This window comes from Martes martes, assembly GCF_963455335.1.
Source record: "Martes martes genome assembly, chromosome: 17".
Taxonomy (NCBI): domain Eukaryota; kingdom Metazoa; phylum Chordata; class Mammalia; order Carnivora; family Mustelidae; genus Martes; species Martes martes.
Window position 1 is genome coordinate 30,182,020 of NC_137905.1, and position 27,926 is coordinate 30,209,945.

At 36.0% G+C, this 27,926-nt stretch overlaps 1 protein-coding gene across 3 annotated transcripts in view; it reads right to left on the minus strand.

Moving 5' to 3' along the window:
* The window catches only part of CHD9 (chromodomain helicase DNA binding protein 9), a 218,987-nt gene that overhangs the window by 89,875 nt on the left and 101,186 nt on the right, over positions 1-27,926 (minus strand). For 2 of the 3 annotated variants that reach the window (XM_080827902.1, XM_080827903.1), the window contains exon 3: positions 9,092-9,423. In XM_080827902.1, the coding sequence (XP_080684028.1) occupies positions 9,092-9,423 (332 nt within the window). Of the gene's footprint in view, positions 1-9,091; positions 9,424-10,574; positions 11,078-27,926 lie in introns of those variants that run through there. The other variant, XM_080827904.1, reaches the window with a different exon arrangement.

The window sequence follows — 27,926 nt, forward strand, 5'->3', positions numbered from 1 at the left end:
AACAGCTTCGTGTACTTTCTGAAACAAACATAAATGTGTAACCAGCTTCTAGATCAACAAACAGGACTGGAAGTCTCCTCTTCCAGTAAAAACCTCCTCCTTGGGCACATGGGTGGCTCAGTGGGTTAAGCCGCTGCCTTCGGCTCAGGTCAAGATCTCAGGGTCCTGGAATCGAGTCCCGCATCTGGCTCTCTGCTCAGCAGGGGGCCTGCTTCTCTCTCTCTCTCTCTCTCTCTCTGCTTACTTGTGATCTCTGTCAAGTAAATAAAATCTTTAAAAAAACAAAACAAAACAAAACAAAAAAAACCTCCTCCTTGATGGGTAAGCTTGATGCTCCTTGTGATTATCCAATAAAGCCCAAGGCACCTGCCCAGGTAGTATTCAGTGGCAAGATCAGGGATAACTCTTAAGTAAAATTAGGTAGTAGAAATATATATGGGATGCATTCTGCCATTTGCTCAAATATTTTTATAGATAAATATTGCCTAAATCTCTAGAAAAGAAGTACTAGTAAGTGCCGTGCCCCCCTATCAACCTCAGATACCTACTCTTTTTAGCAGAGGAGGGTAGGTCCTAGTAAAAACATTGCCCATAATACCTTAGGATAAACCTTCATTATACTCATTACTTGAAAATGTTCTTCAAAACGAAAAAGGACCTTTTAAATTATGTTTTCCATATATTCTGTATTTTCTTCCGCCTGGAAGAGCATCTTATTTCATAAACTCATTAACCATTCTTAACCTATGCAAAAATCTTTTTAAAATCCTAACTTTGGGGCGCCTGGGTAGCTCAGTGGGTTAAGGCCTCTGCCTTCGGCTCAGGTCATGATTCCAGGGTCCTGGGATTGGGTCCCACATCGGGCTCTCTGCTCGGCAGGGAGCCTGCTTCCTCCTCTCTCTCTCTGCCTGCCTCTCTGCCTACTTGTGACCTCTATCAAATAAATAAATAAATAAATCTTTAAAAAAAAAAAATCCTAACTTTGTAAGAGATATTTCAGATATAGTAGTTTCCTATTAAGCCTCACAGAGTTCAAAATATTTACACATGTCCTTTCTGTTAAAAAATGGTACATTTCCATGGTAGGAAAAAGGCGATTCTAAAACATTAAGTCATGCTTGACTGATCTATTTCTGAGTAAAATACAGACATATTTTAAGATTTAAAAACTAGGGTTGCCTACACGGAACACTGACTCTTGAAAACAATGAAGTCATACTGGCTTATTGTACAGTTCCAAAATGGCATATGGGGACACTACAAAGGGGAACAAAGATTAGGTTGATATTGATGAGTAATTCCTAAATGTGTGAGAGGTAGGCTTCATTAGAAGGCTGTCTGTTAAAAATAAGGATTCCTAATCAGAAATTATCAGACAAACCCAAACAGAGAGGCATTCTACAAAAAAAAAAAAAAAAAAAAAAAAAAAAAAAAAAAAATTACAAAACACGGAGACTGAGGAATCATCCCAAATTGGAGGAGTGTAAGGAAGGATGACAATACTGTGAAATGTAGGATCTTGGCCAAAACAATGGAACAACTAACAAAATGTGCGTGAGGTATCAAAGTTAATAGAATTGCACAAGTGTTTTTTTCTGGGTTTTTGATAATTGTGCTTTGGTTATATAAGATGTTAACATTTGAGGAAGCTGGGTTAAGGGCCTAAAGGAACTCTGACCTATTTCTGCAATTCTGAGATTAGTTCAAAGTAAAAAGTGGGGGAAAAAAATAAATAAATAAAAATAAAAATACAGATTTGCAGGTCCCAACCTCAAGTTTCTGATCTAGTTAAGTGGGATTCCAATCAGACTTCTAAAAAATTCCCTAAAAGATTCTGATGTTCCACCAGGTTTGGGAACCACTGGTTCAGGGTTACTGTCATACTAAAAACAAATATTCAGGATAATAAAATGATTTTATATTTATAGAGCACTTAAAACACACCAAAGTGCTTTTGCCTACAGTATCTCTGTTGATCCTGAGAAAAACGCTGAGATAGATAAGGTGCTAGTCCCAATATACTAATATGGAAGGTTTAGCTCCAAAAGGTGAAATAAAATGCCCGAGTCTCAAGTTTAGTAAAGGACAACAAAGGTCTCTTTATTCCTAGTCTAATATCTCCAATATCTTACTGATTTTATAATAAAATAACACTGTATTTCAATCAGTCAGCAGATACTTACAGTCAATAAATATACACAGATTAATGGGTACCGACAAATATGAAACTATTATTATCTCTTAGTAAACTATTAAGGTTAAAGTTTATCTGATTTTCAAACAACCGGAAACCTCTACTGCCTGTATTATGACAAATGTTTGCCATAAATATTATGTGAGAGAAGTCGGATAATCCAAAAGTAGAAAAATAAAATGAAATCAGCTAAGTAAAATACCCAATCACCGAGGAGCATTCCATTCTTCCAACAAGGATCACAAACAGTCTACTATACGAATTATAAAATATCATTATAAATGAAACTAAAAGTTCATTATAGATATATTCTTCAAATAAACTGACAGTTTGCTTTCTTAGAAATATCACCTAAGGGGGCATCTGGGTGGCTCAGTGGATTAAGCCGCTGCCTTCGGCTCAGGTCATGATCTCAGGGTCCTGGGATCGAGCCCCGCATCTGCCTCAGCATCCCTGCTGAGCAGAGAGCCTGCTTTCCCCCTCTCTCTCTGCCTACTACAGATCTCTCTCTCTGTCAAGTAAATAAATAAAATCTTTAAAAAAAAAAAAAAAAAAAAAAAAGAAATATCACCTAAGTAAAGTGCCAAATACAGAATATATGAATGATAAAGGCTTTTTGCAAGTTTTGTTTTTTTTTTAAACATTAAAGGGCTGTGTTATCAATGTTAGCAAATTGCAGCAACAGATACTCAGGCAAGTAAAAGAACTAAATATCAAAACATAGCTTGTTTCAGACAGCAAAGGGCAATTTCAAACTAAGTATAAATTTGAAATGTTAATTCATTTGCACTAGAAAACCTCCGTGTTTATACTTGACATCTATATTTGATTTTCAGATGTAATTTATGCACTCATCTGAATCCTGCCCACATGTTTATTAGTAGAGGCTGGGTAACAAGCTGCATTCTACAGTGTCAATCTCTAATTGCCCCCTGTTGATTCTCTCATTGCAATAATTGGACAAACAATGAATCTTCCCCAATTAGTCCATTTGTTGTAATTAATGCATCCAATTCATCATAAGTGAAGGGAACAAACAAAAATACTATTTCACATTATAATATTTTTCTTTGCAAGCCAAGTGAAAGACACTGTGGCTATTTTTAAAGTTACAAAATATAAACTTTTAAAAAAAGAAACACTTTAAATCTGGTGAAATTTCTCCATTTTAAGGGTCAACTCAAGACTCCAGCTTAAACTCCTCTGGGAAAAGCAAGTTTTAAAAGGGTCCTTTATTTTAGTTAATCCTTCAGTTTGTGAAAGTAACATAGTCTTATATGCTCTTGGTAACTTGGACTATAAATTACTTCCTGTTTAAGAGCAGATAGGATTTTTTTTTAAAAAGTTGAACTCACTGAATTGTTTCATACAGTTACTAGGGGATACAAGTATTACCTCAGTATTAATAATCACGGTCAATATATTAACACAGTTTCTTATTCTTAAAAATTACTTCTTTTTTAAAAAGAGAAAGGGTGTTTATGTTGAAACAGAGTATACAGAGTAGAAGCATTAAATCAAAAACTACGTCCATGGTTCTAAGATACATATTTTTCCCATATATTAACATCTATGAAATCAAGATTCATTTAATACTCAAACACATGCCATAGTTTTAACTGGCAATATTTTTTTTCTTTCTTACTGACACATAAAATAATGGCATGCCTTGGGGCGCCTGGGTGGCTCAGTGGGTTAAGCCTCTGCCTTCCGCTCAGGTCATGATCCCAGAGTCCTGGGATCGAGCCCCACATTGGGCTATCTGCTCCACGGGGAGCCTGCTTCCCCTCCCGCCTCTGCCTACCTCTCTGTCTACTTGTGACCTCTGTCTGTCAAATAAATAAATAAAATCTTAAAAAAAAAATAATGGCATGCCTTATAATCAATGACATCTTAGATTCAATGAAATACATATAACACATTGTTTGCTAATGACAGACCTTACTAATACATTTTATGTAAAGGTATAGTTCTTAAAAAATGGAACTGCAAATCTTCATTGAATTCATAACAAATATAGGCTGTATCAATTCTTTTACAGATGAATATGTTTCAGATTTTCACTGAGTTTAAGCTTAGATCTAAGGCGGGAAGTCAATAAAACATTTCACCTGCTTGACATTTAAAAATTATAGAACCTCTAAAAACTACTAATTGCATATGATTAATAATCTTAAAAAAATGCAATAAATTTATACCATATATTTTTCAGGGTTTTTTTGGTCAGATGCCAAGAAACAATTAATATATTTGTATTTTATCCAGATATTAAATTCTTATTTTGAATACATGCAATCAGGGTCTCATTTGTTACTTTATTAACAACATGGACTATGAAGTGAAAATTCCCAATTTCTGATGACCCGTTATATTTTCCCTCAGATTTTGTTAATTCATTTTTCCCTTATATATTTTATTTAGATGTAAATGTATCTCTACAGACATGCATATGGACAAACTTACATATTAGTTTTATTTTAAAAACACACATACATATATATGTATATGTACAATGCAAGGTAATTAATAAATGTTTTTTTCCTTCTTTCTTTTTGGGGACTCAAACAAACTATAGCAAAAAAGGGTACAATATAGGGGCGCCTGGGTGGCTCAGTGGGTTAAGCCTCTGCCTTCAGCTCCAGTCATGATCCCAGCATCCTGGGATCGAGCCCCACATCGGGCTCTCTGCTCAGCGGGGAGCCTGCTTCCTCCTCTCTCTCTGCCTGCCTCTCTGCCTACTTGTGATCTGTCTGTCAAATAAGTAAATAAAAAATTAAAAAAAAATTTAAAAAAAAGGGTACAATATAATTTCAGAATTATGTTTTATTGTTTTTCCTTATAATATGATATCCTTAATTTCTTTCTTCCCTTTTTTAAAGATTTTATTCATGTATTTACCAGAGAGAGAGAGAGAGAGAGAAAGCGCGTGCACAAGCAAGGGGAATGGCAGGCAGAGGGAGGAGCAGGCTCCTGGCTGAACGAAGAGCCCAATGCAAGACTCGACTGCAGGCCCTTGGAATGATAACCTGAGACGAAGGCAGAGGCCCAACCAACTAAGCCACCCATGAGTCCCAACATCCTTAATTTCTGCTTGAATTTGATAAATACTTCCTAACTTAGAGTTTTCTGCTTTCACTCAAGAGAAAAGCTACTTCTAGCCACCTGATACCTAGCATACAGAAAGAATAATTATGAATACAGAAAAGAAAACAATAAGTTTAATCATGAAGGACTGATTAAATTTATAGGGCCACAAAACATTTTAAGTACCAAAATCATTCTACCTATGCCAGTCCAACAATCTGTAACACATAGAAGTAAGTTCTAATTGACAACATGGAAACATAATTTAAATGTTAAAGTTATAAACCATAAATTTAAAAACACTCTTATTAAATCATGTGATATACTACTAATATAATCTCAAATAGAACCATAAGAAAATTCTGAAGTCTTAGAATGAATTTATTTTAGACGCTAACGCTCTACTATTACTAAACCATTAGCTTTGTCCCTGTGGTTTCAGTGAAGGATTAGCTTGCCATTTCTATTTTTGATTTAACAAATCAAATTCAGCCATTTGGTAACATTTAATATTTAATCTTTTACTCATTCATGCATTCATTCATTCCATAAAATTCATTCCATTCCATTCATGGAGCATCTTAATACTAAAGAAATATCTGCTACTCTGGTTGAAAGGCAGCTTGTTAGAACCTGACTGCCAAGATCATGACCAACATTAAAGTAGAAAAAGGCTGTTTCCCTACTTCACTTTGTTATTTTACACCTGCCATTTCCATTTCAACTCACTCCCTTCCACATAACTGCAAATTGCAAACAAAATTTACCTCTCCTAAATGCTACGCTAGCTACCTGATAAACAGAAGCATGCTCATATGAAAAAAGCCATTAATAAGTTAAACTACTACCCCTCTTAACAATTAACAACTGTTTTAGTTTTTCTGCTTTTTTTTTTTAAGTAGACGTGCTACCGAAGTGAGCACTGTCTGCCTAACTTTTTAACTGGTCCCATCTTGAAAAAGAGCCTTAATGGAAAGAGAACTTAGGCAGACCAGTGAAACTTTAGGCTTGAAGAAAGGGGTGTGGCTCCTGGCCGCAGCCTTCTCCCTAAATAGCTGCATGCTATTTATGTTTTCAGAAAATAACGACTAACGTTTATTAAATTCCGAGTACTGCTCCATATGCTTTAAATGCTGTTAAATCATTTCATCCCCAAAATAACACCATGAGGCAAGTACTATCATTATCCCCTTTTTACACAGGAAGAAATTAAAGGTTGGAGAGGTTCAGTGTTTGTCCAGGGTCACACTGCTTGTAGGTGACAAAACTGGGATTTGAACAAATGCTCCTGGCTCCAAAGCCAACGATCTTAACCCAATTAGCACACTGTGTGCCAATGTAACTCACAGAGGTGTAAAGATGAAATGAGACTGTACTCAAGTGCTCTGAAAAGGGCCCTTTTCTCCTTGTATTTTTTAAAAAATTAATCTACAAGAGTAGCAGAAATGATAAAAAGGTTTCAAACACATTAGCAAGCAGAAGCAGTACTAGTTTTCCTCTTTCTAGACCGTATCAAATTACACGTGTGGGTGAAATGAACACCAGCTCTGACTATACATCAACCATAGCTTAGTGTTTACAAATTTAGCTACTCTCAGAATTTCTGTTTCACTGCTGGCGGTTAAGCTCCAGCATACATTCCCTTCAACTTTATCTGGTCTTTGTCTTTTGATAGTGGCAATAGCCCAATTCTTCTCAAACAAACAAAAATAAAATTTTCACACACAAAAATGTTTAATATATCATAAAATGCTGTTAATTAAAATTACACAACCTAAACTTAACTATTTAAATGACTTCACAGAAATTTAAAAATTGTCAAATTCAAAATTTAAATATACCAGCTTATTGGAAAGTACAGTAACATTTCAATTGACTAGGATAGGAACTCTAGGTTTTAATGAATTTCATTTCCAACTATGTTCCTCCAACATGACAATCTTTATCTGATAAAGATGACCAAGAAGTCATTGTTTTACTGCCACAGCTTATAAACAATATATAAGGCAAACCTCCATTTTACTTCCATTTTACTTTACGGGGCTGCAACTTATAAATTCCTCTATCAAAAGGATGCTCTTACACTCTCAATAAGTTTTTCTCTGGCAACTGCTCAGTGTCTTGCCATGTATTTATCTTTCCAATACAATTTGCACCTATTTTCTCAAGAACACTCTAAACACAACTCCTAAATTGATCAGTGCTGTGTAATATTAAAATGTTATTAATAATCTACCTATTTCTAAGAAAAATATAAAGATCACAGAATAAGTCAGACATTCTACTGCAATATATTACTACTCCCTACCATATTCACACATTTCAAAAATCCAGTTTCTCCCTGTTCTGATTGTTTCTAATTTCCCCTTATGTACATTGTTTTTCTTCAAACACATTGAGTTCTGGTATCTTTTGCCTCTACCTATTCCCTCCCAAATTTAAACTTATTGTAACTTTTGAAGTTTCCCTACCAGTTTCTCTTGGTTTGTGCACTGTTTTTTAATGCCCTTCCAAATAGTGTATATAAGCACTTTGCCTATGTCTCCATATAAGCTGAAACTAGAAAACTTAAATTATACTAGTTCTTAATACATTAAAGGATTAAATATGGGATTTCCTAATTAAAACTAGACATAATATTGGAAAAATAAGATACTTTCATGCCAAAACCTTTAAATATAACAGGAGCACAAATTTAACTTTCAAATTTCATTTTTGCTGTCTGCAAATAAAATATGAAAATCACAAACATTAGTCACTGCTCTATTATGACAAGAGAGCCCATGTTATTTAATGGTTTGGACCGAAAGGCATCAGGATATGACAATATAATTCAGTTTGGTGGTTACATTTAAAATGCTGAGAATTAATTTGTTTGTATTACAAATTTGTATTAGTTCTAAATATCTATATAATGTATCAATTATTTCTTAAGCAAATGAAGATTTTCATAATAAAGAAATTCTTTACTATGCACTTTGTGTGGAAAAAACCAGATTAAACACTTTATCTAAAATTTCACATAAAGCCTTCAAAAATGACAAAATATTCTTGTAAAAATAATTCTAAACTGTTGACCTTGGGCTATTTTTACCCTTGCATGCAAAAATTTAAATATAACACAAATATTAACATTTATTATATTTTATTTTTTGAAAATGTATCAGATGAGTAGTCAAATAAAAACACCAAAGATTAATGTACCTTCTAGAGCAATTCCTTGGCCTTATAATTGTCTTGGAGTATTAATCCTCACCTGGCCTCTTTATTACATAAAGTAAATCAGAAAGACAGTGAGGGAGTAGACCAGGAAGAGCTGAGAGCTACTTATTTAAATGGTCTTAGTTTTCTTGTCATTCCATTTAGTCCAAAGTTGTGGGTTTATGAGAAAGGATTGTATCTCACATTTCCAAACTATAAGCTGCCCAATGAAGTACAACTAAGAGGTAAAGAAATCTTATCCAAGATTTCAATGCACTTTCTGTAAAGAAAGTGAATTTGGAATGGGCACAACAATGGGTTTTGTTTTGTTTTCCTTTTTCTGTTTTATGTATGAAATATTTTCCTACTTTAAATGCCTTTTACTAATATTAACGTATAATAAGCTATGGTTGCAGAATTGTAAAATTCAGCAAATCCTGGAATATTCCCCAATTCATTCAAAAAAGGAAATAAGGTACACACAGAATCTAACAACTTAAAACTTCGAAGAGGGAGTAAATACATTACACACAAATCAAAAGTAAAAGATGCACAGACTGTGCTTTGACAAAAAAATTCAAAGGAATTAAATTGAATTCTCAACCAACTTACCCAATTTTTGTCTTCTCTTTTAACTTAGAGCAAGTTTTTGTTTTTTTACTCTCTTTGTCCTTTGGCTTGGATTTCATCCGTCTACCTTTCTTTTCTTCTTTTCCTTCAACTGAAGCACTAGGAAAGTTTTCAGGACTCATTACTCGAGGAATATTGCGTTCCCCACGTTCCTTTGCTTTTGCTATGGCCTCTGATATTATCCGATTAGCCTTTTCTTGCTTGCTTTCTGATTCCACTTTTTTTCTCTGCTTCTTCTCGGACATGATCCTCACCTGGGTATTCTGCAACTTAGTATATGTCCCAGAACCATCACTCTTCTTGGAAGATGGAGGCTAGAGAAATCAGAATACTTTTTATACAATGTATCAAAGTACACCAAAACAATTAACAATTAACATAAATAAATAACATTTAAAATTATGCTTCAAGTAAAATATGTGAGCCAGTATGCGAGTGCTACAATACAAATTTAAAATTAAAACAGTTTGCTAATCTGGAAATTAGTGTAGGTATAAAATAAAAAGCTCAACTACTGCTTTTAAAAATGAAGGTTAAAGAAGGATAATGTAGATTCACTGATATTTTCACAGCATTCTTGATTAGTTGATTCAAATTCTGTCCTGTAAACACTCTGTGCATTTGAAATAAGTCTTTTCTTTCCTCCTCAGGACTCAGAACTCTGAAAATTATTAATAAATTTAAAAGAGCAATTTTAATTTAGAGTGACTACTCCTTAGTTTATTATAATTTTTAGAAATCTAAAGCTTCTCTGTTTTACAAGAAATTAGAACTAGAACCTGAAATCACTTAAATCATTTTTTAAATGTGCAATCTATGCAGAAACATAGCTAGTTAGTAAATAGACACTCCCAAACTTAAAATTAGAGAAAGTTTTAGTTTTTCCGTGAAGGAGTTAAATGTGATTTTTTTTCTCTTTCTATATCATAATTATTCGGCTCAAGCAATTCTGGAAAAAAACCCAAGTTTTACAGTTTGACGTTAAAATTATTAATATTTTAGCAATATCACAGGAAGCAGATCAACAGCATTTAAAAAAGACTATCTTCTTCAAACACGCATTCACCCACATATACTTAGATCACAGTTTTGTTATGTTCTTACCCGTAAACATGCCTCTGACTATAGCAAAGGAAAAAACCACCAGGAATTTCCACACACATTTTCATGCTGATTCCAGTGTGCTTCACTGGATATCTTTTCTATACCTGCCTCATCAAAGGTTTCATAGCAGTGCTGCAGCACTGGGAAAGGAAGGAGGGTTTAGAACGCTGACTAAAATGCCACCTTAAGGCCTACAGGCTATAACAAATAACCAAGACTCGAGAAAACAGCAACAAGCTCAAGATGGCGATGCAGTACGACTCCCGCAGCAGCAGCCAGTAATAAGGAAGGTTATTCAATCCCATTAGCCTTTTAGCCCAAAGAACCCCTCCTCCTCCCACTCATTCAGGCTTTCACTTACCCTTCCTCTTGGCCTCTTCACTGAAGACATTTTTGGCGTCAGACAAAGGCTTGCCCTCTGCTTTTTCACCACCCCAGGCAGTGCTCAAGAAAAAAGCATTGAAAGAAGATTCCTAAATGGCCTATTTAGCAAGCTGCAACCAAGAGATGCACAACCCTCCACAAACACACATTGTGATTTATCAACACATTTCTGCCTTGGCAAGTTTATATCCACTGTTCATCCTATTTAGGTATGAAAAGGGCCGTACACCCGTCCTAAAAAGCTGAGTTTCCTCAATAGCTGTAAGCAGATAGCCAGATTCCAACAAAGCACAGAAAGAAATGAATGCACAAAGCATCAAAATGCATCAGCATGAATATTAGAGATGTCGTTAAAAATACTGACTCCTTCTGCGGAAGTAGGCCAGCAGATGGTGCTACCAGTTATTATTCCATTAGACTCTGCAATTTAACCCCCGATGGACTGTTCTTCCCTCCGTGTAACACATTAACTCTTGCTCTGCCACTTCCTGCAGTCAAGTTTTTAAAAAAACACCTAAAACCTGATTTTAAGAGCTCATCTGAAAACTAAAACTGTGGTGAACGGCTTTATGTAGCTATCAATATTAACAAACAAAATCCGGTGCAATTTTTGCTGGAGAAAAATACTTTTCTCCAGGATACCATAAAATACTGGAAGTAGGAAAATAGGCGACGAGGAGCGAAGGGTTAAGGAGCAGGTCATGCAAATGAACACAGAACAAGTGACTTCTCTTTAAGAAATTAGATAAGTTCTCTTCTGATTCTTCTAACAAAAAGCTAACAACGTTACTTTTCAGACACACGAAGCTATTTTCATTTAAGTTCTAAAGAGAAGTTTAAGATTTCGATAAAAACACAGGAGAGCTGTCAGTATGCCCACCGAGAATAAAGAACGACACTTACATTTTTTCCTTATTTAAACCTGGAGAAATACATTAGTTTATTTTCCTAACATAAAAAGCCTTCCTGACCTTTACCCTTCATGGTCTATTTTAACTGAACAGTGGAGTTTTTTCAGATAAAATTCTAGTTTCAGTTGCTGACTAAAAATAAATAACAAGTCCTCCTGAATTTCAGGAACTTTTCTTCCTGTAAAAAGTTGAGACTGTTTTAATAAGTAATGCCCTGACATACCTAATACAAAATTTTCACTGCTTCAAAATTCAAGTTTACTTCTTTATTAATACCATGTTTTTCAGTTGGTCCTGGAAAGCTATATGATTTTTCTATCAAAGAACATTTTTTGTTTCTTTCCTTTTAAGCACCAAAGGTCTCAGAATGGAGCAACATTATATGACCAATGTCCAGGAAAGACCAATCTGGGCAGCAGGGGAAGAAATTAAAGTTTAGAGAACCACTAATGGCAAGGAAAGGACCTGACTGTCCTGAGAGGTCATTCACAAGAACCAATGACTAAGGGCTAACACTTAGTGCATACTAAGTGCCAGGTACTACCCTAAGTATTTTTCACATAATAACTCATTTAATTTGGAACAGTAACAGGGAAATGGCAATAATGGAGAGAAGAGGAGTAGCAAATGGTAGATATACTCTTACAGCAGTATTACAAAATGCTAGAACAACCTGAGCACAAGCAAAAAAAGTCATAATGATAACAATAGTAGTAAGAGCTAGCACATATTTAATCCTTACTGTATTCTAGGCACTATTCCTCATACATACACTCAATCTTTAAAACAACCATGTGAGGTATATATTTATAGCTGAGGATACCGATACATGAAGAAGTAACTCACCCCAGATCACCTGGTGAAGCAGGGATTAAAAGGCAACGAGCCTTGTTATGAGCACTAGCCTCCTAATCATAGGTGTTCAAACAGCATAATGTACACAGATTGATCTGAATACAAAAGAAGCCAAACAACTTTCTCAAAATTGCAGAGACACTAATAATAAAGCTAGGATGAAATGAATTTTTTTCCTGTGCCCTTTCCAAGATGTAGAAATCAATTAGATACGAGCAGGTGAAGAGCAGGAAGCATAAATGCTTAGTTTCCAGACCAAGTGCTAGTTTAGGAGAAGGTAAAAGAAATAGGATATCTAGTCAAGAAAGGATGTGTATATGTGTGCAATAAGTTTAAAAGCTCTAGTAACTGAAAATCTGAAGACTGGATCCTTAGGGAGGTCAGGGCTGGAATGGAAGATGTCAATTCTCTTGTTTTCTTTCAATATCCTTAACTCACTGATACTATCCTCAGAACCTAGGTTGATTTCCAAAATACCTCATTTCTCCCATTAAAGCTTTTCCATTCTATTACTTGACTCAAAATCTCAATTATTTAACAATAAATCTTAATAGTAAACAACAATAATGAAATCCATGGTCAAATATTTCTTCTGCTGTTAGAAGACAGTATTCTTTTTTAAGATTTTATTTATTTATTTGACAGAGAGAGAGAGATCACAAGTAGGCAGAGGCCGGTGGAGGGGGGTGGGGGGAGGAGGCTTCCTGCTGAGCAGGGAGCCGGACGCAGGTCTTGATCCCAGGACCCTAAGATCATGACCTGGGCTGAAGGCAGATGCTTAACCATCTGAGCCACCCAGGTGCCCCTAGAAGACAGTATTTTAAAATTATATTCCCACAGAACATCCATACTGAGGTGTTAAGCAAAACATTTTTAATGTAGGTCATTTCCCAATTCACACCTATATCACAAACATGCAAAAGGGTAGCTGATATGCTTTTTTCAATGCCACAGTCTTTCTCTTTTCCCTTATATAAGCACTCATTAAATTGTCAGCTCTACGTAATTGTATTTTGTTCTATCTTTCTCCCCATTCCACAGCTCCTGCTGTATCAACTTCCCACTTGTTATGGTTACACTGTAGTTAAACAGAAAAATATCTTCCTTATCTATAGGAAATACATATTAAAGTCTTCAGTGGTGATGTAACATCAGGTCTGCAATCTACTTTCCAATTCTTTACAAAGTGGAAGAATTTCTTTGTACTTCACCAGTGACTTTTCTGTAAGTTTGTCATAGTTTCAAAATACTTTTTTTAAACACAAGTTGTTTAGAAATCAAATATAAAGGCAGAGGTCATACTCCCCCCAAACCTATATGATAAATGACCAAAAAAAAAAAAAACCAAACAAACCCCAAAAGGCTTATATATTAATATCATACCTAAATTTTATAAGACAAAGAAGTCATAGTGAAACATAATGATGATCTCATATATGATATATTAATTATGTTGATAGCAACTGAAAGGAATATATGGAAGATCTGATATATCATTTTCGTTACGGGGTAAACTCAAGGATTTATGGTATGAGTGTTTTTAAACCACAGGTCATGACCTAATAGCAACTCATGATATAAATTTAGTGGGTCCAGACCAGCACTAAAAAACATGAAATAGAACAGAATGAAAAAGTATGGTCTCTAGCCTTTATGAATGCCACATATTAGAAAATTAAAAAGCTTTCATACCACATGTTATATCTTTTTTCCTTCATGACAGAAAGACGCAAAGAGATTTGTTCCAGAAATTAGATGTGCTAAAATCTGAGGGTGAAGTCAGATCTCTCCTTTCTTGGTGGAATGATTATCCCACATACTCACCCAACCCACACTGGGAATCTGTCCATTTCAAATATTTTAGTTGCATACAAATAATTTATTACTGGCAGGAATGGAAATTATAAATTTCCAAGAAGAAGAGGAGAATAATCACATGGCTACTATACATGTACTATAGGTTACAGTCTCCTCTGTTGGGGGAACGTTCTAGTTCACATATTTTTATTTATTTACTTACTTACACACTTATTTATATTATTTATTAGAGAGAGAGAACAAGCAAACGAGCACAAGCAGGGGAGGGGCAGAGATAAGGAGAGAACCAGACTCGACTTGGGGCTTAATCCCAGGACCCTGGGATCATGACCTGAGCCAAAGACAGATGTTTAACTGACTGAGCCACCCAGGTGTCCCTATTTCACATATATTTTTTAAAGATTTTATTTATTTATTTGACAGAGAGAGAGATCCTAAGTAGGCAGAGAGGCAGGCGGGGGGGAGGGGGTGTGGGGGGGAAGCAGGTTCCCCACTGAGCAGAGAGCCCGATGTGGGGCTTGATCCCAGGACCCTGAGACCATGACTTGAGCTGAAGGCAGAGGCTTAACCCACTGAGCCATCCAGGTGCCCCTATTTCACATATTTTTAAAGTAATATGAAAGACTAAAAGGTCTCAAATATTAAAACAGAAGCAATTTCTTAGTAAGAATAAAACAAAGAAAAAGGAATTTTCAACAACACAGATAAAACTACATGATAGCTAAAAATCTTCCAACCTTTCTCAGGAGAGAGGGCTGCTAAGCTTCAGGCCCGGGGGTCAGAGTGGACAGAGAGGCTCCAATGGAAGACAATATAAACAAAACAGAGATAGTAAGCCATGAGTGAAAATGAGTGTTACTGCCTGGAGAGACAACGCGGACAAGAGAGCCAACAGGGAAACCCCAAAACACCAAGTTCAAGGAATTGTTCAATGAAGAGGAGCAGATGAAGGAAAACAAACAGCAACCATAAGAATGGTAAGATCAGTCTCAGCAAAAGGGTGGTGTCATGGAAGCCAAGAGGAGAGCATTAAAAATTCTGCAATCAAAAGGAAAGCAAATATAGTAATATGATATTAAAACTTACAAAGCATTTTAGTTCTCTTAAATTGTTTATGATAATCCAGTGTGCTAGTTTTAAACCTTTTTTTTAAAAAATTTTTTTTAATTTATTTATTTGTTAGAGAGAGAGAGAGCAAGCGAGCATAGGCAGACAGAGTGGTAGGCAGAGGCAGAGGGAGAAGCAGGCTCCCCGCCGAGCAAGGAGCCCGATGCGGGACTCGATTCCAGGACGCTGGGATCATGACTTGAGCCGAAGGCAGCTGCCCAATCAACTGAGCCACCCAGGCGTCCCAGTTTTAAACCTTTTTATTTTAAGAAGAGTTATATTATTTACTTAAATATTCATATAAAACCAACCTTCTAAAAACAATAAATTTGTAGTTTATCTTAATAATATGTGCCAAACATTACTGTGGTGACTTCTTCTGGATTTTATTTATTGCATAGAACATGTTTTTTCCACAAGCTACCAATAAAGACCTGCTTTAAATGAGAAAAGAAGGGGGAAAATTGGCCCGAGAGCAAATTATAATCTGTCAAAGACTTTTTCTAAGTTTTACCCTTAGATCTATTTTCAGAGTTTTTGACGGAAGCAAAGCAATTATTTTACTTGCTTACGTGTTCACAAACTAAAAGGCTTACTCTCATCTTGTAACCTGTACTAGTACCCAGGTCTCCAGTTCTAGCTAATCATGACATTCCTTTCTTTTTTTAGTGTCATCAATCTTGAACTTTATATTGATAAGGTAATGCTATTAGAAGTATTGCCTTTATTTTAATCATCCACATAGCAATTCAGGCAAATAGTACATATTCACAAAAGCTGTATTTTTCTTAATACTAATTTGTTTTATGGACTTACAGCAAATACGGAGAGAAAGGGAACATGTTAGAGGACATCATTCAGTGTAATCAGCAAAATCCAGAATGTGGGAAACTCTACATATAAATGACTCAGTCTCTTCAACAAAGGAACAAAACAAAGAGATTTAAGACTAAATGATAAAAAAGAAAAAAAAAAGAGAGACACTTAAAATACATATCAACCAAATGTAATGAGTAGCCCCTGTTTTGATAGGTACCTGAAAAAAATCAATTGTAAAAATACATTTATTAAACTACTAGGGAATTTTAACTTAGACCAGATACTTAATTATGAAGGAATTATAATTATTTTTTAGATATAAAACTGATTTTGCAGTGGTGTTTTAAAGACAAAAAGTGTTTGTCTTCTAGCTATTTAAGTTGAGATATTTATAGATGAAGTGATATGACTGAGATGTGCTTCAACATAATCCACGGAGGGTGCGCCTAGGTGGTTCAGTGGGTAAAGCCTCTGCGTTCAGCACAGGTCATGGCCTCAGGGTCCTGGGATTGAGCCCTGCATTGGGCTCTCTGGTCATCAGGGAGCCTGCTTCTCCCTCTCTCTGCCTGCCTCTCTGCCTACTTGTGATCTCTCTCTCTGTCAAATAAATAAAAAATAAAATCTTTAAAAAAGAAAAAAGAAATGTTATATAATAAAGAAACTTAAGAAGTTATATTCAGGGAATAACAAGTAGCTTGGCATAACAAGAAAAGGTACATGTAGAAAATGATAAGCAACAGGGACTAAAACGTAATGGTTTAGATTATCAAAAGTGTTATAAGTGATGTTAAAATACCTGGACTTTATGCTGAAGGAATGAGGGAATCGATAAATGATTACATATAGAGAAGGGTATCCAATTTTTAGATTTAGGGTTGCTAGGCGGTTTTATTAATAATACCTGAATACTTGATGAAAAATTTTATTCATTTATTTTTGAAAACTTTTATTTATTAAAAGGCCATACATGATATAAAAACAAGTAATATTTAACCTTTTATGTTAGTGTGTGTTGCTTTTTCAAGGCTATATTGTTTAGAAGTTCATCTTCTGCTTCCAGATAAATCTAAAGTATATTTCAAAAACATCAAACCACGAAACCTCACAAAGTTTACTACTTACTTGACAATATTAAATATACTGCATTCATCAGTCCATAAATAAGCTACAACACTAAAGTTATGCTCAACATAATGCTGTTATTTAGGGAACAGGCTCTGGAGTCAGCCAGCCCCAGGTTCTAGTCCTACTTTCATCATTTACTTGGGCCTCAGCTTCCTCATCTGTAAAATGGAGATATAACAGTACCTACCTTGTGATACTAGGGCTGTAATGAGGCCCAGCTGAAAATGTGCTTACTGTGGTGTCTGGCAAACAAACAATAGGAGATATTAGGTATTACTGTTGTTGCTGTGATGTGACACTGTGCCCGTCTCAGGGATCATCTGTATCAGGGGGTGTATTATGTCAGTATACCTTATTACTCATTAGGGATGTTGACTTTGATTGCTTGGTTAAAGTGGTGTCTACCATGATCTCTACTATAAATCTCTCCTTTTATAATTAATAAGTATCTAATGAGAGTAAACAAATACCTTGTTTCTCATATACATTTGCCCAGTAATTTCAGCATGCATTGACAGTTGTTGCCTATAACAATTACTGTGGTATGCAAATTTCCTATTCTTATCATTTCCCCCACATTTTTAATCGAAATTCTACTGTAAATAAAGCTGTCTCTTCTCTCATTCATTCAATTATTTATCTATAGCATATTATTATAATTATTATAATATATTATATATAATATCACATATTAATAAATAATTATAATATATTAACATATATACTATAATTATACTATTATTATATTTTTATAGCATATACTACACTACATAGACTCATGGATATTTATTTTATTCTATGGGTTACAATCTGGTACTATAATTATTTACTTGTTCAAATTGTCCCGGCTTTGGCCATGTAGAATATGCATGACCATTGCCAGATAACAATTTAAAATATCACCCCAATTAAAAAATCAAAATATTACAGATAAGTATCACTTTGGTAAATCATATTAACTTCCTATAGCATCTTTCCTAAAATTCTTCTTAGGCGAAAAAAATTAAAAAAAAAAAAAAGCGAATTTAGGTAATTTCTATAACCAACGTGGGGCTTGAACTCAGGGCCCTGAGATCAAGAGCCACATACTCTCCCAACGGAGCCAGACAGGTGCCCTGAAAATAAATTTTCTAAAAACTTGTTGAATATGTTAATTCACAAACCATTTTACAGCCCAAAAGTTTCCACAATTTCTGGTGAATTTTCTTATCTCATTTCACGATATTCCTATGTGGTTAAAAATAAAATCAAATCTTACTTCTAACTGCACATGAAAGAGGTCAGGCACAGATGAGACAAGTACATGTCTATCACACTGGTACAAGGGTAGAGTTCAACTCTTAAAAAAAAACAAAACAAAACACCATTTTGTTAAGTATTGCCTACCATTCCCACATAGGTGACAACTGATCCAAAGTTCACGAAGCATTAAAATTTATGATATTCTGTTAGGAATCAGTAATCTTTCCAATTTCCAGAGCAGTTTATCAAGTCGCCGTCATTGGTTTTTTCCCTAGCGCGAGAGGCTGGGGGGTGGTGGTGGCATTCTGACAGAACCCAAAGGTGAAGGACACTCTTACAGCCTGGACGGGTCCTGGTAAAGAGGAAGGGCAACAGCGTAAGGAAATTAACCGCGCAGTTACAGAGTTGGCTTGGTAACTCTAACCACCACAATCTCATTCTTCTAGCAACGTCTCTGTATGTATTAATAAAATAAATACCAAGCAAAACACCTCTTTCACGTCTTTTAAAGGGGAAATTGAGCATCAGTTATGTTGAAAGACACTTAGTTTTTGTATACACAGCATTGAAAAACCAATGTTAATTTTCAGAATCCTGAGATAATTTTTAAAAAACTATTAGAATACGCAAGTGATTGTTTGTTTGTTTTTTTTTAAAGATGTTTTATTTATTTTTTCAACAGAGAGAGATCACAAGTAGGCAGAGAGGCAGACAGAGAGAGAGAGGAGGAAGCAGGCTCCCCGCCAAGGAGAGAGCCCAATGCGGGGCTTGATCCCAGGACCTTGGGATCATGACCTGCGCCGAAGGCAGAGGCTTTAATCCTCTGAGCCACCCAGGGGCCCCTCAAGTGATTGTTAACAAAAATAAATGATGTGAAGGGGGGGCTGATACAGAATCATTTGCAATAAGGACAAAATAAGTCATTTAAACCTCATCTACAGTTGTAGGCAAAAGAAATAGAATTTTATTAGATGTCAAAGAGTAGCTATATACAAAGAGTCAAAAGCATTTTAGAAATCACAAAGTATATGTAATTTTGCCATATTAAAATTTCACCTTGCAGAATGCAAAGTAAGTAATGTGAGGAACTGTGTCTCTGGATGCAATTCTAATCACAAGAGAAAAAATTACTCGTGGAAGCAGAAGTGATGAGAACTGAATGAGGATGATAAACAGGCCCTCCTGGGGTTGATGACCATCTAGGCATAGCGGTTGTGTGTCTCTGACTTTATAAAGGTAGAGCTTTTAAAGTTAAAGAAGAAAAAAAGTGTCATCATATGACCTGAAGCTATAAAATGATGGGCAGATCAGTAAGGTGGGAACCTCAAGTCAGGATTCAAAAACAAAGTTCCAATATTACAAGCAGAAGTGACTCTAAGGTGGGAAAAAGTGTCTAAAAATGTTGGTTGTAGCCATTCAGATTTCAAGGAGCATAGCACAGAAACAGAATTAGTAACAACATGAGAGGCGCTGATCTGTAATACTATTGATAAGTCCACAATGCCTTAAGGTTTGACAGATGACTAAGGGCAATTAAATATGTTCCCCCGGCTGTTTTGAACCAGAACAGCTAGGATCTTGCAGGCACCGTGTGGGATGGTGGGGTGCATGGGAAAGGAAGGGTAGGGAAGGAGGGGAAAGAGGACAGAGAACATAATTCAGATAGGAAAGGGTGTCATCCTGATGTTGAGTCCCAACATGGCAGAGTCATGCTACATTTCTTTTAAGAATAGGAAAAAGCAAACCTAATCCTGTCAAGTGAGCCCCTCCAAAATTTATCCAACTGATTCTACTTCCTCAGTTTGCACTAAACCCCTTCAAATGAGTATTTTCAGTTTAAATTTGTGAACTGGTGCCATCTGGTCAGTCTCCTGGGTTCCTACTGGCCTTTCATTTTAGCCTAATCTCTCTTCAGCCACCCTACCATTAGCTCTTGATTAGCCTTCCTCTTAGTGCATACCCAAAAATGCTGATTTAAAAAAAAGTCTTATGAGGCTGAATCTATATACGGGCATGCTTGCACACATACACAAAACAACTACTTAAGTAAAAAATAAATGGGTGCATGCCTTAACAGCAGCTCATGTGAAAAATACCAGGGAATTTTAGCTCACTGTAAATGAAATGAATGTATGGTGTAATGAGCTTGCCAAAAAAGCAAATTCAATCTTAGACTGCACAAACAGAAATGTGGTATAATGAACAAGATAATTACAGTATACTCTACTTTCACCAAGAGAAATGTATTCTGTTTTGGGTTTAAGAGGAACATGAGCTAGATCAGTCATACAAGACATATTATTTGAGTACATACTACTTGCCAGACATTGTTACATGTGCTAGGAATAAAAGAGTAAACAAGATGATGGAAGTTGCTCCTCTAATGTAGCTAAGATTTTAGAGAGGGAGTGAAGAGAATAGGAAAAACGTTAGGTAAAGGTAAAGGATATGCAGATAATGAAAACAGGATGATGTGATTAGAAGTGGTAGGGTGATCATTTTAGAGTGGATTCAGGGAAGGTCTAACCAAGGAGGCCATTTAATACTGAAATCTGAATGAAAGGAAAGACTAGCCAAGCAGTCTCTGGAGGAAAGATGAATCAGAAATCATCTCAAGCGAGTATGAGAAAGTAGCTACAAAGCAAAATGAACAACATACTGGTTTTATGTCTTCCTAAGTTTCCCTACTGAATAATATTGCTACTAGCCATACTATACTTCCCAGGCTGTTCATCTAGAGACTATCCCATGGAAATGGGTACTTTTGCACCTCAATTCCTCCTAGTAAGGGGATTCCTTCTAGTAATAGGCCATCAGTATTCTCAATGATCTCATTGTTTAAGACAATGCTGGGTTTTTAAAAAAGATTTTTATTTACTTATTTATTTGACGCAGAGAGAGAGAGAGAGAGACAGCAAGAGAGGGAACACAAGCAGGGGGAGTGGGAGAGGGAGAAGCAGGCTTCCTGCTGAGCAGGCAGTCCAGTGTGGGGCTTGATCCCAGGACCCTGGGATCATGACCTGAGCCACTTTATGGCTGAGCCACCCAGGCACCCCAAGACAATGTTTCTGAACTGTGAGCTGAAATCTCCTTTTGAATCATTAATTCAGTGAATAGTCATTAACATTCTTTATAAGTGAAGCAGACCAGTGTTTTGTAAAATGTTGGTTATATCTTAATAGACACACATCCCTACAAATACACATTCCACAAACATTTTATAAAGACACTTCTATACTAGGTCCTAGTCAAAAAAGTTTGAAAAACATTGTTATAATAGGTTAACGAATGTTTCAATTTCATTTCATAGGAGAGTTCAACCTAGACTATTGTTTTGGTCTATCGTGTTTTGGAGGTGTTGGCTAACAGAATCAGAGGAACAAAATCCTACACTTACACTAGGAAGTAAGCTCTACAGAGCAGGGATGATGTCCGTGTGTACCCAGAGACCAACAACCTATATATCACACAGAATAAAAAAACATTTGATGAATGAATGAATGAGTAAAGGTTGAATAAACCTTGAGAAAACTTGTTTTTCTAACAGTAAGCATAGTAAAGAATTTGGCCTTGCCGAAGGATAGGTGTGGCCTCTGCCCTTACCTTCCGGGAGGTAACGTGGGTCATACCTGATAGGAATGTCTTTAAGGTCAGGAGCTAGCCATTTTACATCATATGGTGGGGCTGGTCACACCAGAAAGACCAATCACATGACTTGAAGGGAGGGGTTTTGAATCATCTATTATTAGTCAACCTGGAGGCTGAGATCAACCATGTGGGCAATCAGTCATGACTATTTGAGGGACCTCCAATAAAAGCTCTTGACACTGAAGTTCAGGTGAGTTGCTCTGGTAAACAATACTCTATGTCTAATATCACACATCAATGCTGGGACCTGACTCCATGGGGAAAGCTGTGTGGAAGCATAGAGCTTCCAAGACTGCTCTATGGGCTTTTTTCTTGTGGCTAATTTTAACCTGTAGTCTACTCCATAATAAGCCATAACCACAAGTATAATAGCCTTCAGTGAGTTCTGTGAGTACTGCTAACGTATTATTAAGACTAAAGGTGGCTTTGGGAACCCCCAGAGTTTTCAGTTGGTATCAGAAGTGTGGACAGGTTTGGATTTGTGTTAATTTTGCAGTGTGACTAACCCTTGAGTAATACTATTCACTGAAAAAAGAAAGTTTGATGAGAAAGAGATCCTGATCTAAAAAGTATCTTCAAATGTTAGCTCCAATTAAAAATTTTTGCAAATTTTTTTAAGACTCATGAAAGAATGGAAATTAAGATTGGTAATGATTCCATTCTACCAGAGGCTCATCCATTGGAAATCTGAACTGAGAAAACTGCTTCCCTAAATATTCCTATGTAACAGTCTAAAAAAAGTCTGTACACAGCAAAACATCCATGTAACAAGAAACTGTGTGAAGGATCCACTGGATCTCTCTGTATTATTTTTTACAACTGCAAGCAGAAGTTCATTTGTCTTAAAATTAAAAGTTTAATTTATAAAAAACTAGAGGGCTTAGGCCTTTCCTGAGCTCAGAGACACTCTCCTGCTGGCCTTGAAGCAACAAGCTCCCATGAGTTCTACAGCTGCAAGGAAATGACTTCTGCCATAACCCTGTAAGCCTAGAAGAGGACCATGGATCTTAGGAGATCGCAGCCCCAATGCACATGTTGGGTACAGTCTTGTGAGACCCTGGGCAGAGGACCCGGATAAGCTGTGCCCAGGCACCTGACCCAGGAAGCTATGAGATAATAAATGGGTACCATTTTAAGCCCTTAAATGTGTGGCTAATTTGTTAGCAGACAGCATAACTAATACATTCATATACCTACGACTGAACAATTTCACTCCCGGATACATACTCAACACAAATGCATATAAAGTTTAATAACCAACAAAATGAATCTATGAGTTCTAAGTCACAATGATGATTACCCTGAGGGCGAGGGCAAGCAGTGACTAGAAGGAGGCCTGGGGAGGCTTCTACGATTGTGATAATGTTCTATTTCCTGATTTGGGTATTGGCTATGTAGAGGAAGTTTATACTCTGGAAACTATCAAGCTGTTCACATATAATCTGTGTACTTTTCCGTATGTATATCTCAATAAAATTTACATGAAAAGATTATAACTCAAAATTAAGACTATTACTAATCTAAGTATTGTTTATCTGAGCAAACAATTCAATACATGCAGATATTTAAGGAAAAAACCATTCTAATACAGTGATATATTGAACAAAAAACAAGTAATTTTTCTTTCTCATATCAGCATATTTCAAAATCTATTTTTTTTAAAGATTTTTGTTTATTTGACAGGCAGAGATCACAAGTAGGCAGAGAGGCAGGCAGAGAGAGAGGAGGAAGCAGGCTCCCTGCTGAGCAGAAAGCCCAATGTGGGGCTCGATCCCCGGACCCTGGGACCATGACCTGAGCCGAAGGCAGAGGTTTTAACCCACTGAGCCACCCAGGTGCCCCCAGCATGATATTTCAGATGGTTTTCATTCAGAAAGAAAACAGTAAAGAGAAATTTAATATTACATATTTCTTCTAATAGTAGGAGCAATCCACAAAATGAGCCAAGAGGCTTGAGAGTTACTTAGATCAATGGTATTAGTGATGAGAAGGGTGGAGCTGAAGCAAAGGAAGCTCCTTGAAACCCAGTCAAAATGTGAAGGACAGAAAACAAAGAGAACACTGAAGTTTGTACTCAGTTATGAGGTTATGCTTCTGGATAACATGATCATCTCTCTCTCTGATTACAAGCCCAATTTTCAAACACTTATTTTACTTTATATTCCAGCAATACTGAACTACTTTTAGGTAAAAAAAAACCCCAAAAACCTCTTATAGTTGTCTAGTGTGCCCTTTCCCCAAAAGGTAGCCTAGCAAACATCCACTCAAAACTCAGTTCAGATATCACTTCTTTTTTCAAGGAAGTGATAAAATGATTTTGCTGCTCCGTTTGCCAAAGTATATCTTATAAGTCAAGGTCATATTCAATGTGTATTTCTAAAATCTGGCCAGTGTTTGATACAGTTGCATCATCTGTATGAGGATAATCATGGTATCTAACTTAACCACTGTGAATTTAAATGAGAGAACTCAAATAAAGGATCTTAGAACAGTATTTGACATAGAAAAAGAATTCAGTAAATGTTAGTGTTAATCATTATGATCAAGATTAATGGTCCTCATATAAAGAAGTCTCCAGGGCGCCTGGGTGGCTCAGTGGGTTAAGCTTCTCTGCCTTCGGCTCAGGTCATCATCTCAAGATCCTGGGATGGAGTCCCACATCGGACTCTCTGCTCGGCGGGGAGCCTGCTTCTTCCTCTCTCTCTGCCTGCCTCTCTGCCTACTTGTGATCTCTCTCTGCCAAATAAATAAATAAAATCTTAAAAAAAAAAAAAAAAGAGAAGTCTCCAAACTCCACAATATGAAAACAAATATTTCTTTAAATCGGCCAAAGTCTTAAGCACTTTAATGAAGAAGACAAACAGATGGCAAGTAAACACAAGAAAAGATGCTCCCATTATCAGACATTAGGGAAATGCAAATGCAAATCACAATGAGATACAACTACACACCTATTCCCATGGGTAAAAAATGAATTAAAAAAAAATTTCACAATACTAAGTGGTGTGATCTTACACACTGCTGGTGGGAATGCAAGATGGCACTGCCATTTGGGAAAACGGTTTGACTGCTTTTTATAAAGGTAAGTGTAAGATCATTTAATATATGATCCCAGCAATTCCACTCTGATATGTTTGCCTAAGAGAAATGAAAACATTTAGTAACACAAAAACCTGTACACAAATGTTTATATAGACTTTTTCTTTGTAATTGCCCAAATCTGGAAACAACCCAGATGTCCTTAACTGGTGACTGCATTTATGATCTTTGGCATATTCCTATGAGGAAGTTACTCAGCCACCTGAAAGAACACACTACTGATATGTGCAACAAAGAACGCATTATGCTCAGTGGAAGAAGCCAGACTAGAGAGGCAACATATCACATGATTCCATTTGTACAACACTCTCAAGAAAGCAAAATTACAAAGAAAGAAAATTAATTATTAGTTGTCAGGGTCTGGGCTTGGGGGAAAGACTAACCATAAAGGAGCATGAGAGAATATTTTGGGGGCTTATGAAATTCTCAACCTTGATTGTGGTGTTGTTACATGATGTGCTCATTTGTCAAAACTGAGAACCATACATTAATAAAGATGAATTTTCCTGGATGTCAACTGTATCTCAATAAACCTGCAAAAAAAAGATTTATGTTCTTTAGACCTCTATTCCCATATTAAGAAGCTAAACTGCTAGTATTTATGCAAAAGAAATGAAAACATGTACACAAGAAGTGTGAAGTTCAATGTTCACAGCTTTATTCATTGTAACCAAAAGCTAGAAATAATCCCCATGTTTATGAATAGGTAAATGGCCAAACCGTAGTATAACCATAAAGTGGAATGCTAGTCAGCCATAAAAAGGACCAAACTACTAACTCACACAACAATGTAACTGAACCACAAATGCATTATACTTAGTAAAAGCAAGCCAAACTCAAAGGCTACATAATTTCATTTATGTGACATTCTCAAAATAGCAAAAATATAAGGGAAAACCTCAGGGGTTGTCAGCAGCTGGTGATTGGAGGAGGGCTGTTACAAAAAAGGACAAAGGAATTTGGGAGGACTACGGAATTATTCTGTAGCTTGATTAGTGGTGGTGGTTTCTCACCTAAACATATTTGCCAGAACTATGTGCTAAAAAGAATGACTTTTTTCTATATTTAAATTACATCTCCAAAAAACCCCAATGGTACATGGAAGAACACGGATAAATCTCAAAAATATTATGCAGAGTGAAAAAAGGAAGACACAAAGGGGTACACATCAATATGATTCCATTTACATACAATCTAAAACAGACAAAATGAATCTATAGTGACAGAAAGTAGATCAGTGATTGCCTGGGGCCAGGGATGAGAAGATGACTGCATGCAAAGGGGAAAAAAGAAACTTTTGGGGGTTATGGAAATGTTCTATATACTGATTGTGGTCACGATTATATAGGTGTATACACTTGTCAAAATACATCAAATTACAATTCAAAATGAGTATGTTTTATTGTATATAAATTATACCTTAATAAAATTAATTTTAAAATGTACTTATCAAATAACATAAGTGGAACAGGATTAATTTTACCCTCATTTATCTATTTAATAACTCTTCTTCCTTAATTAGTTTTAATTACTTCACTACAAACTAAAATTAGATTATATTATCCTAATTTCTATAATTTATGTTAGTCTACTGGCCAGTGGTAGATAACCAAGTTAGAAAATAGGTGGTACATACAGGCTTTATGTCCAACAACAGACTCTCTGGGGGACAGAAAGAATTATGAGATTGAATGCTATCCACAAAAAAGTTCATGCTCTTACTGTATAAATTATATATAGACCACACTTCATATATGAGAAAAGGAAGCAAAACAATAACCGGATGTTTGGGGGAACAGCTAAATCAATATGAATCATAGAGGAAAAGGACACTTGGGCCTATGTTATCTAGGAATAAGTTAATTTTTATAATGAAGAGATAATGAGAAGATGGTCAAGGGAGGGAGCTAAGCATGAAAAAGGCATAACAACTGAAATAAGATTTGTGTAGAACGTTATTTCACAAGCTGTATTCCAAGAAATGTGAAATGTGAAAATATTCATATTCAAGGAAGATTCTAAAATGCTGCCCTGTATTTTCCCCTTCCTGGAGCATTATAATAAAGTTTAATTTATTAAAAGCTTACTCTGAGAAGGCCAAAGAAAACCAGTAGTAATTAACCTTGAATAAATTGAGTGGGCAAAATTATGAAAAACCTTTGCTTCTCAGTGTAAACAACAACCCTGTTATATCTTTTAAAAGCTATTTAAAAAAAAAAGGTTTTATCTATTCATTTACCAGAGAGAAAGTACAAGCAGGGGGAGCAGCAGGCAGAGGGAGGAGCAAGCTCCCTGCTGAGCAAAGAGCCTGATGCAGGACTTGATCCCAGGACTGTCTGATGATGACCTGAGCTGAAGGCAGATGCTTAACCAACTGAGCCACCCAGGCATCCCTAAAAGCTATTTTTTTAAAGTACAAAATGTTTTTAAAAGTTGAGAAAGAAATTAGGTTTGTCCCCACTCATCTCTACCCCCCCCAACAGAAAGCCGTATTATGAACTGCTACTATCTTTAGTAGCAATAAAGGGATCAGTACTTTATCCTTCTGCATTGGAAGGAAGCCTGAAGAATGAGTTGGGGACCAATGTGTACCAGAAGTTTGTTGGTTTGATTCTAATTGTGTGTGTGTGTGTGTGTGTGTGTGTGTGTGTGTGTATGGACGGAGGGAGGAGGAAGTATAAACCACAGTTAAATAGGGCACTTTG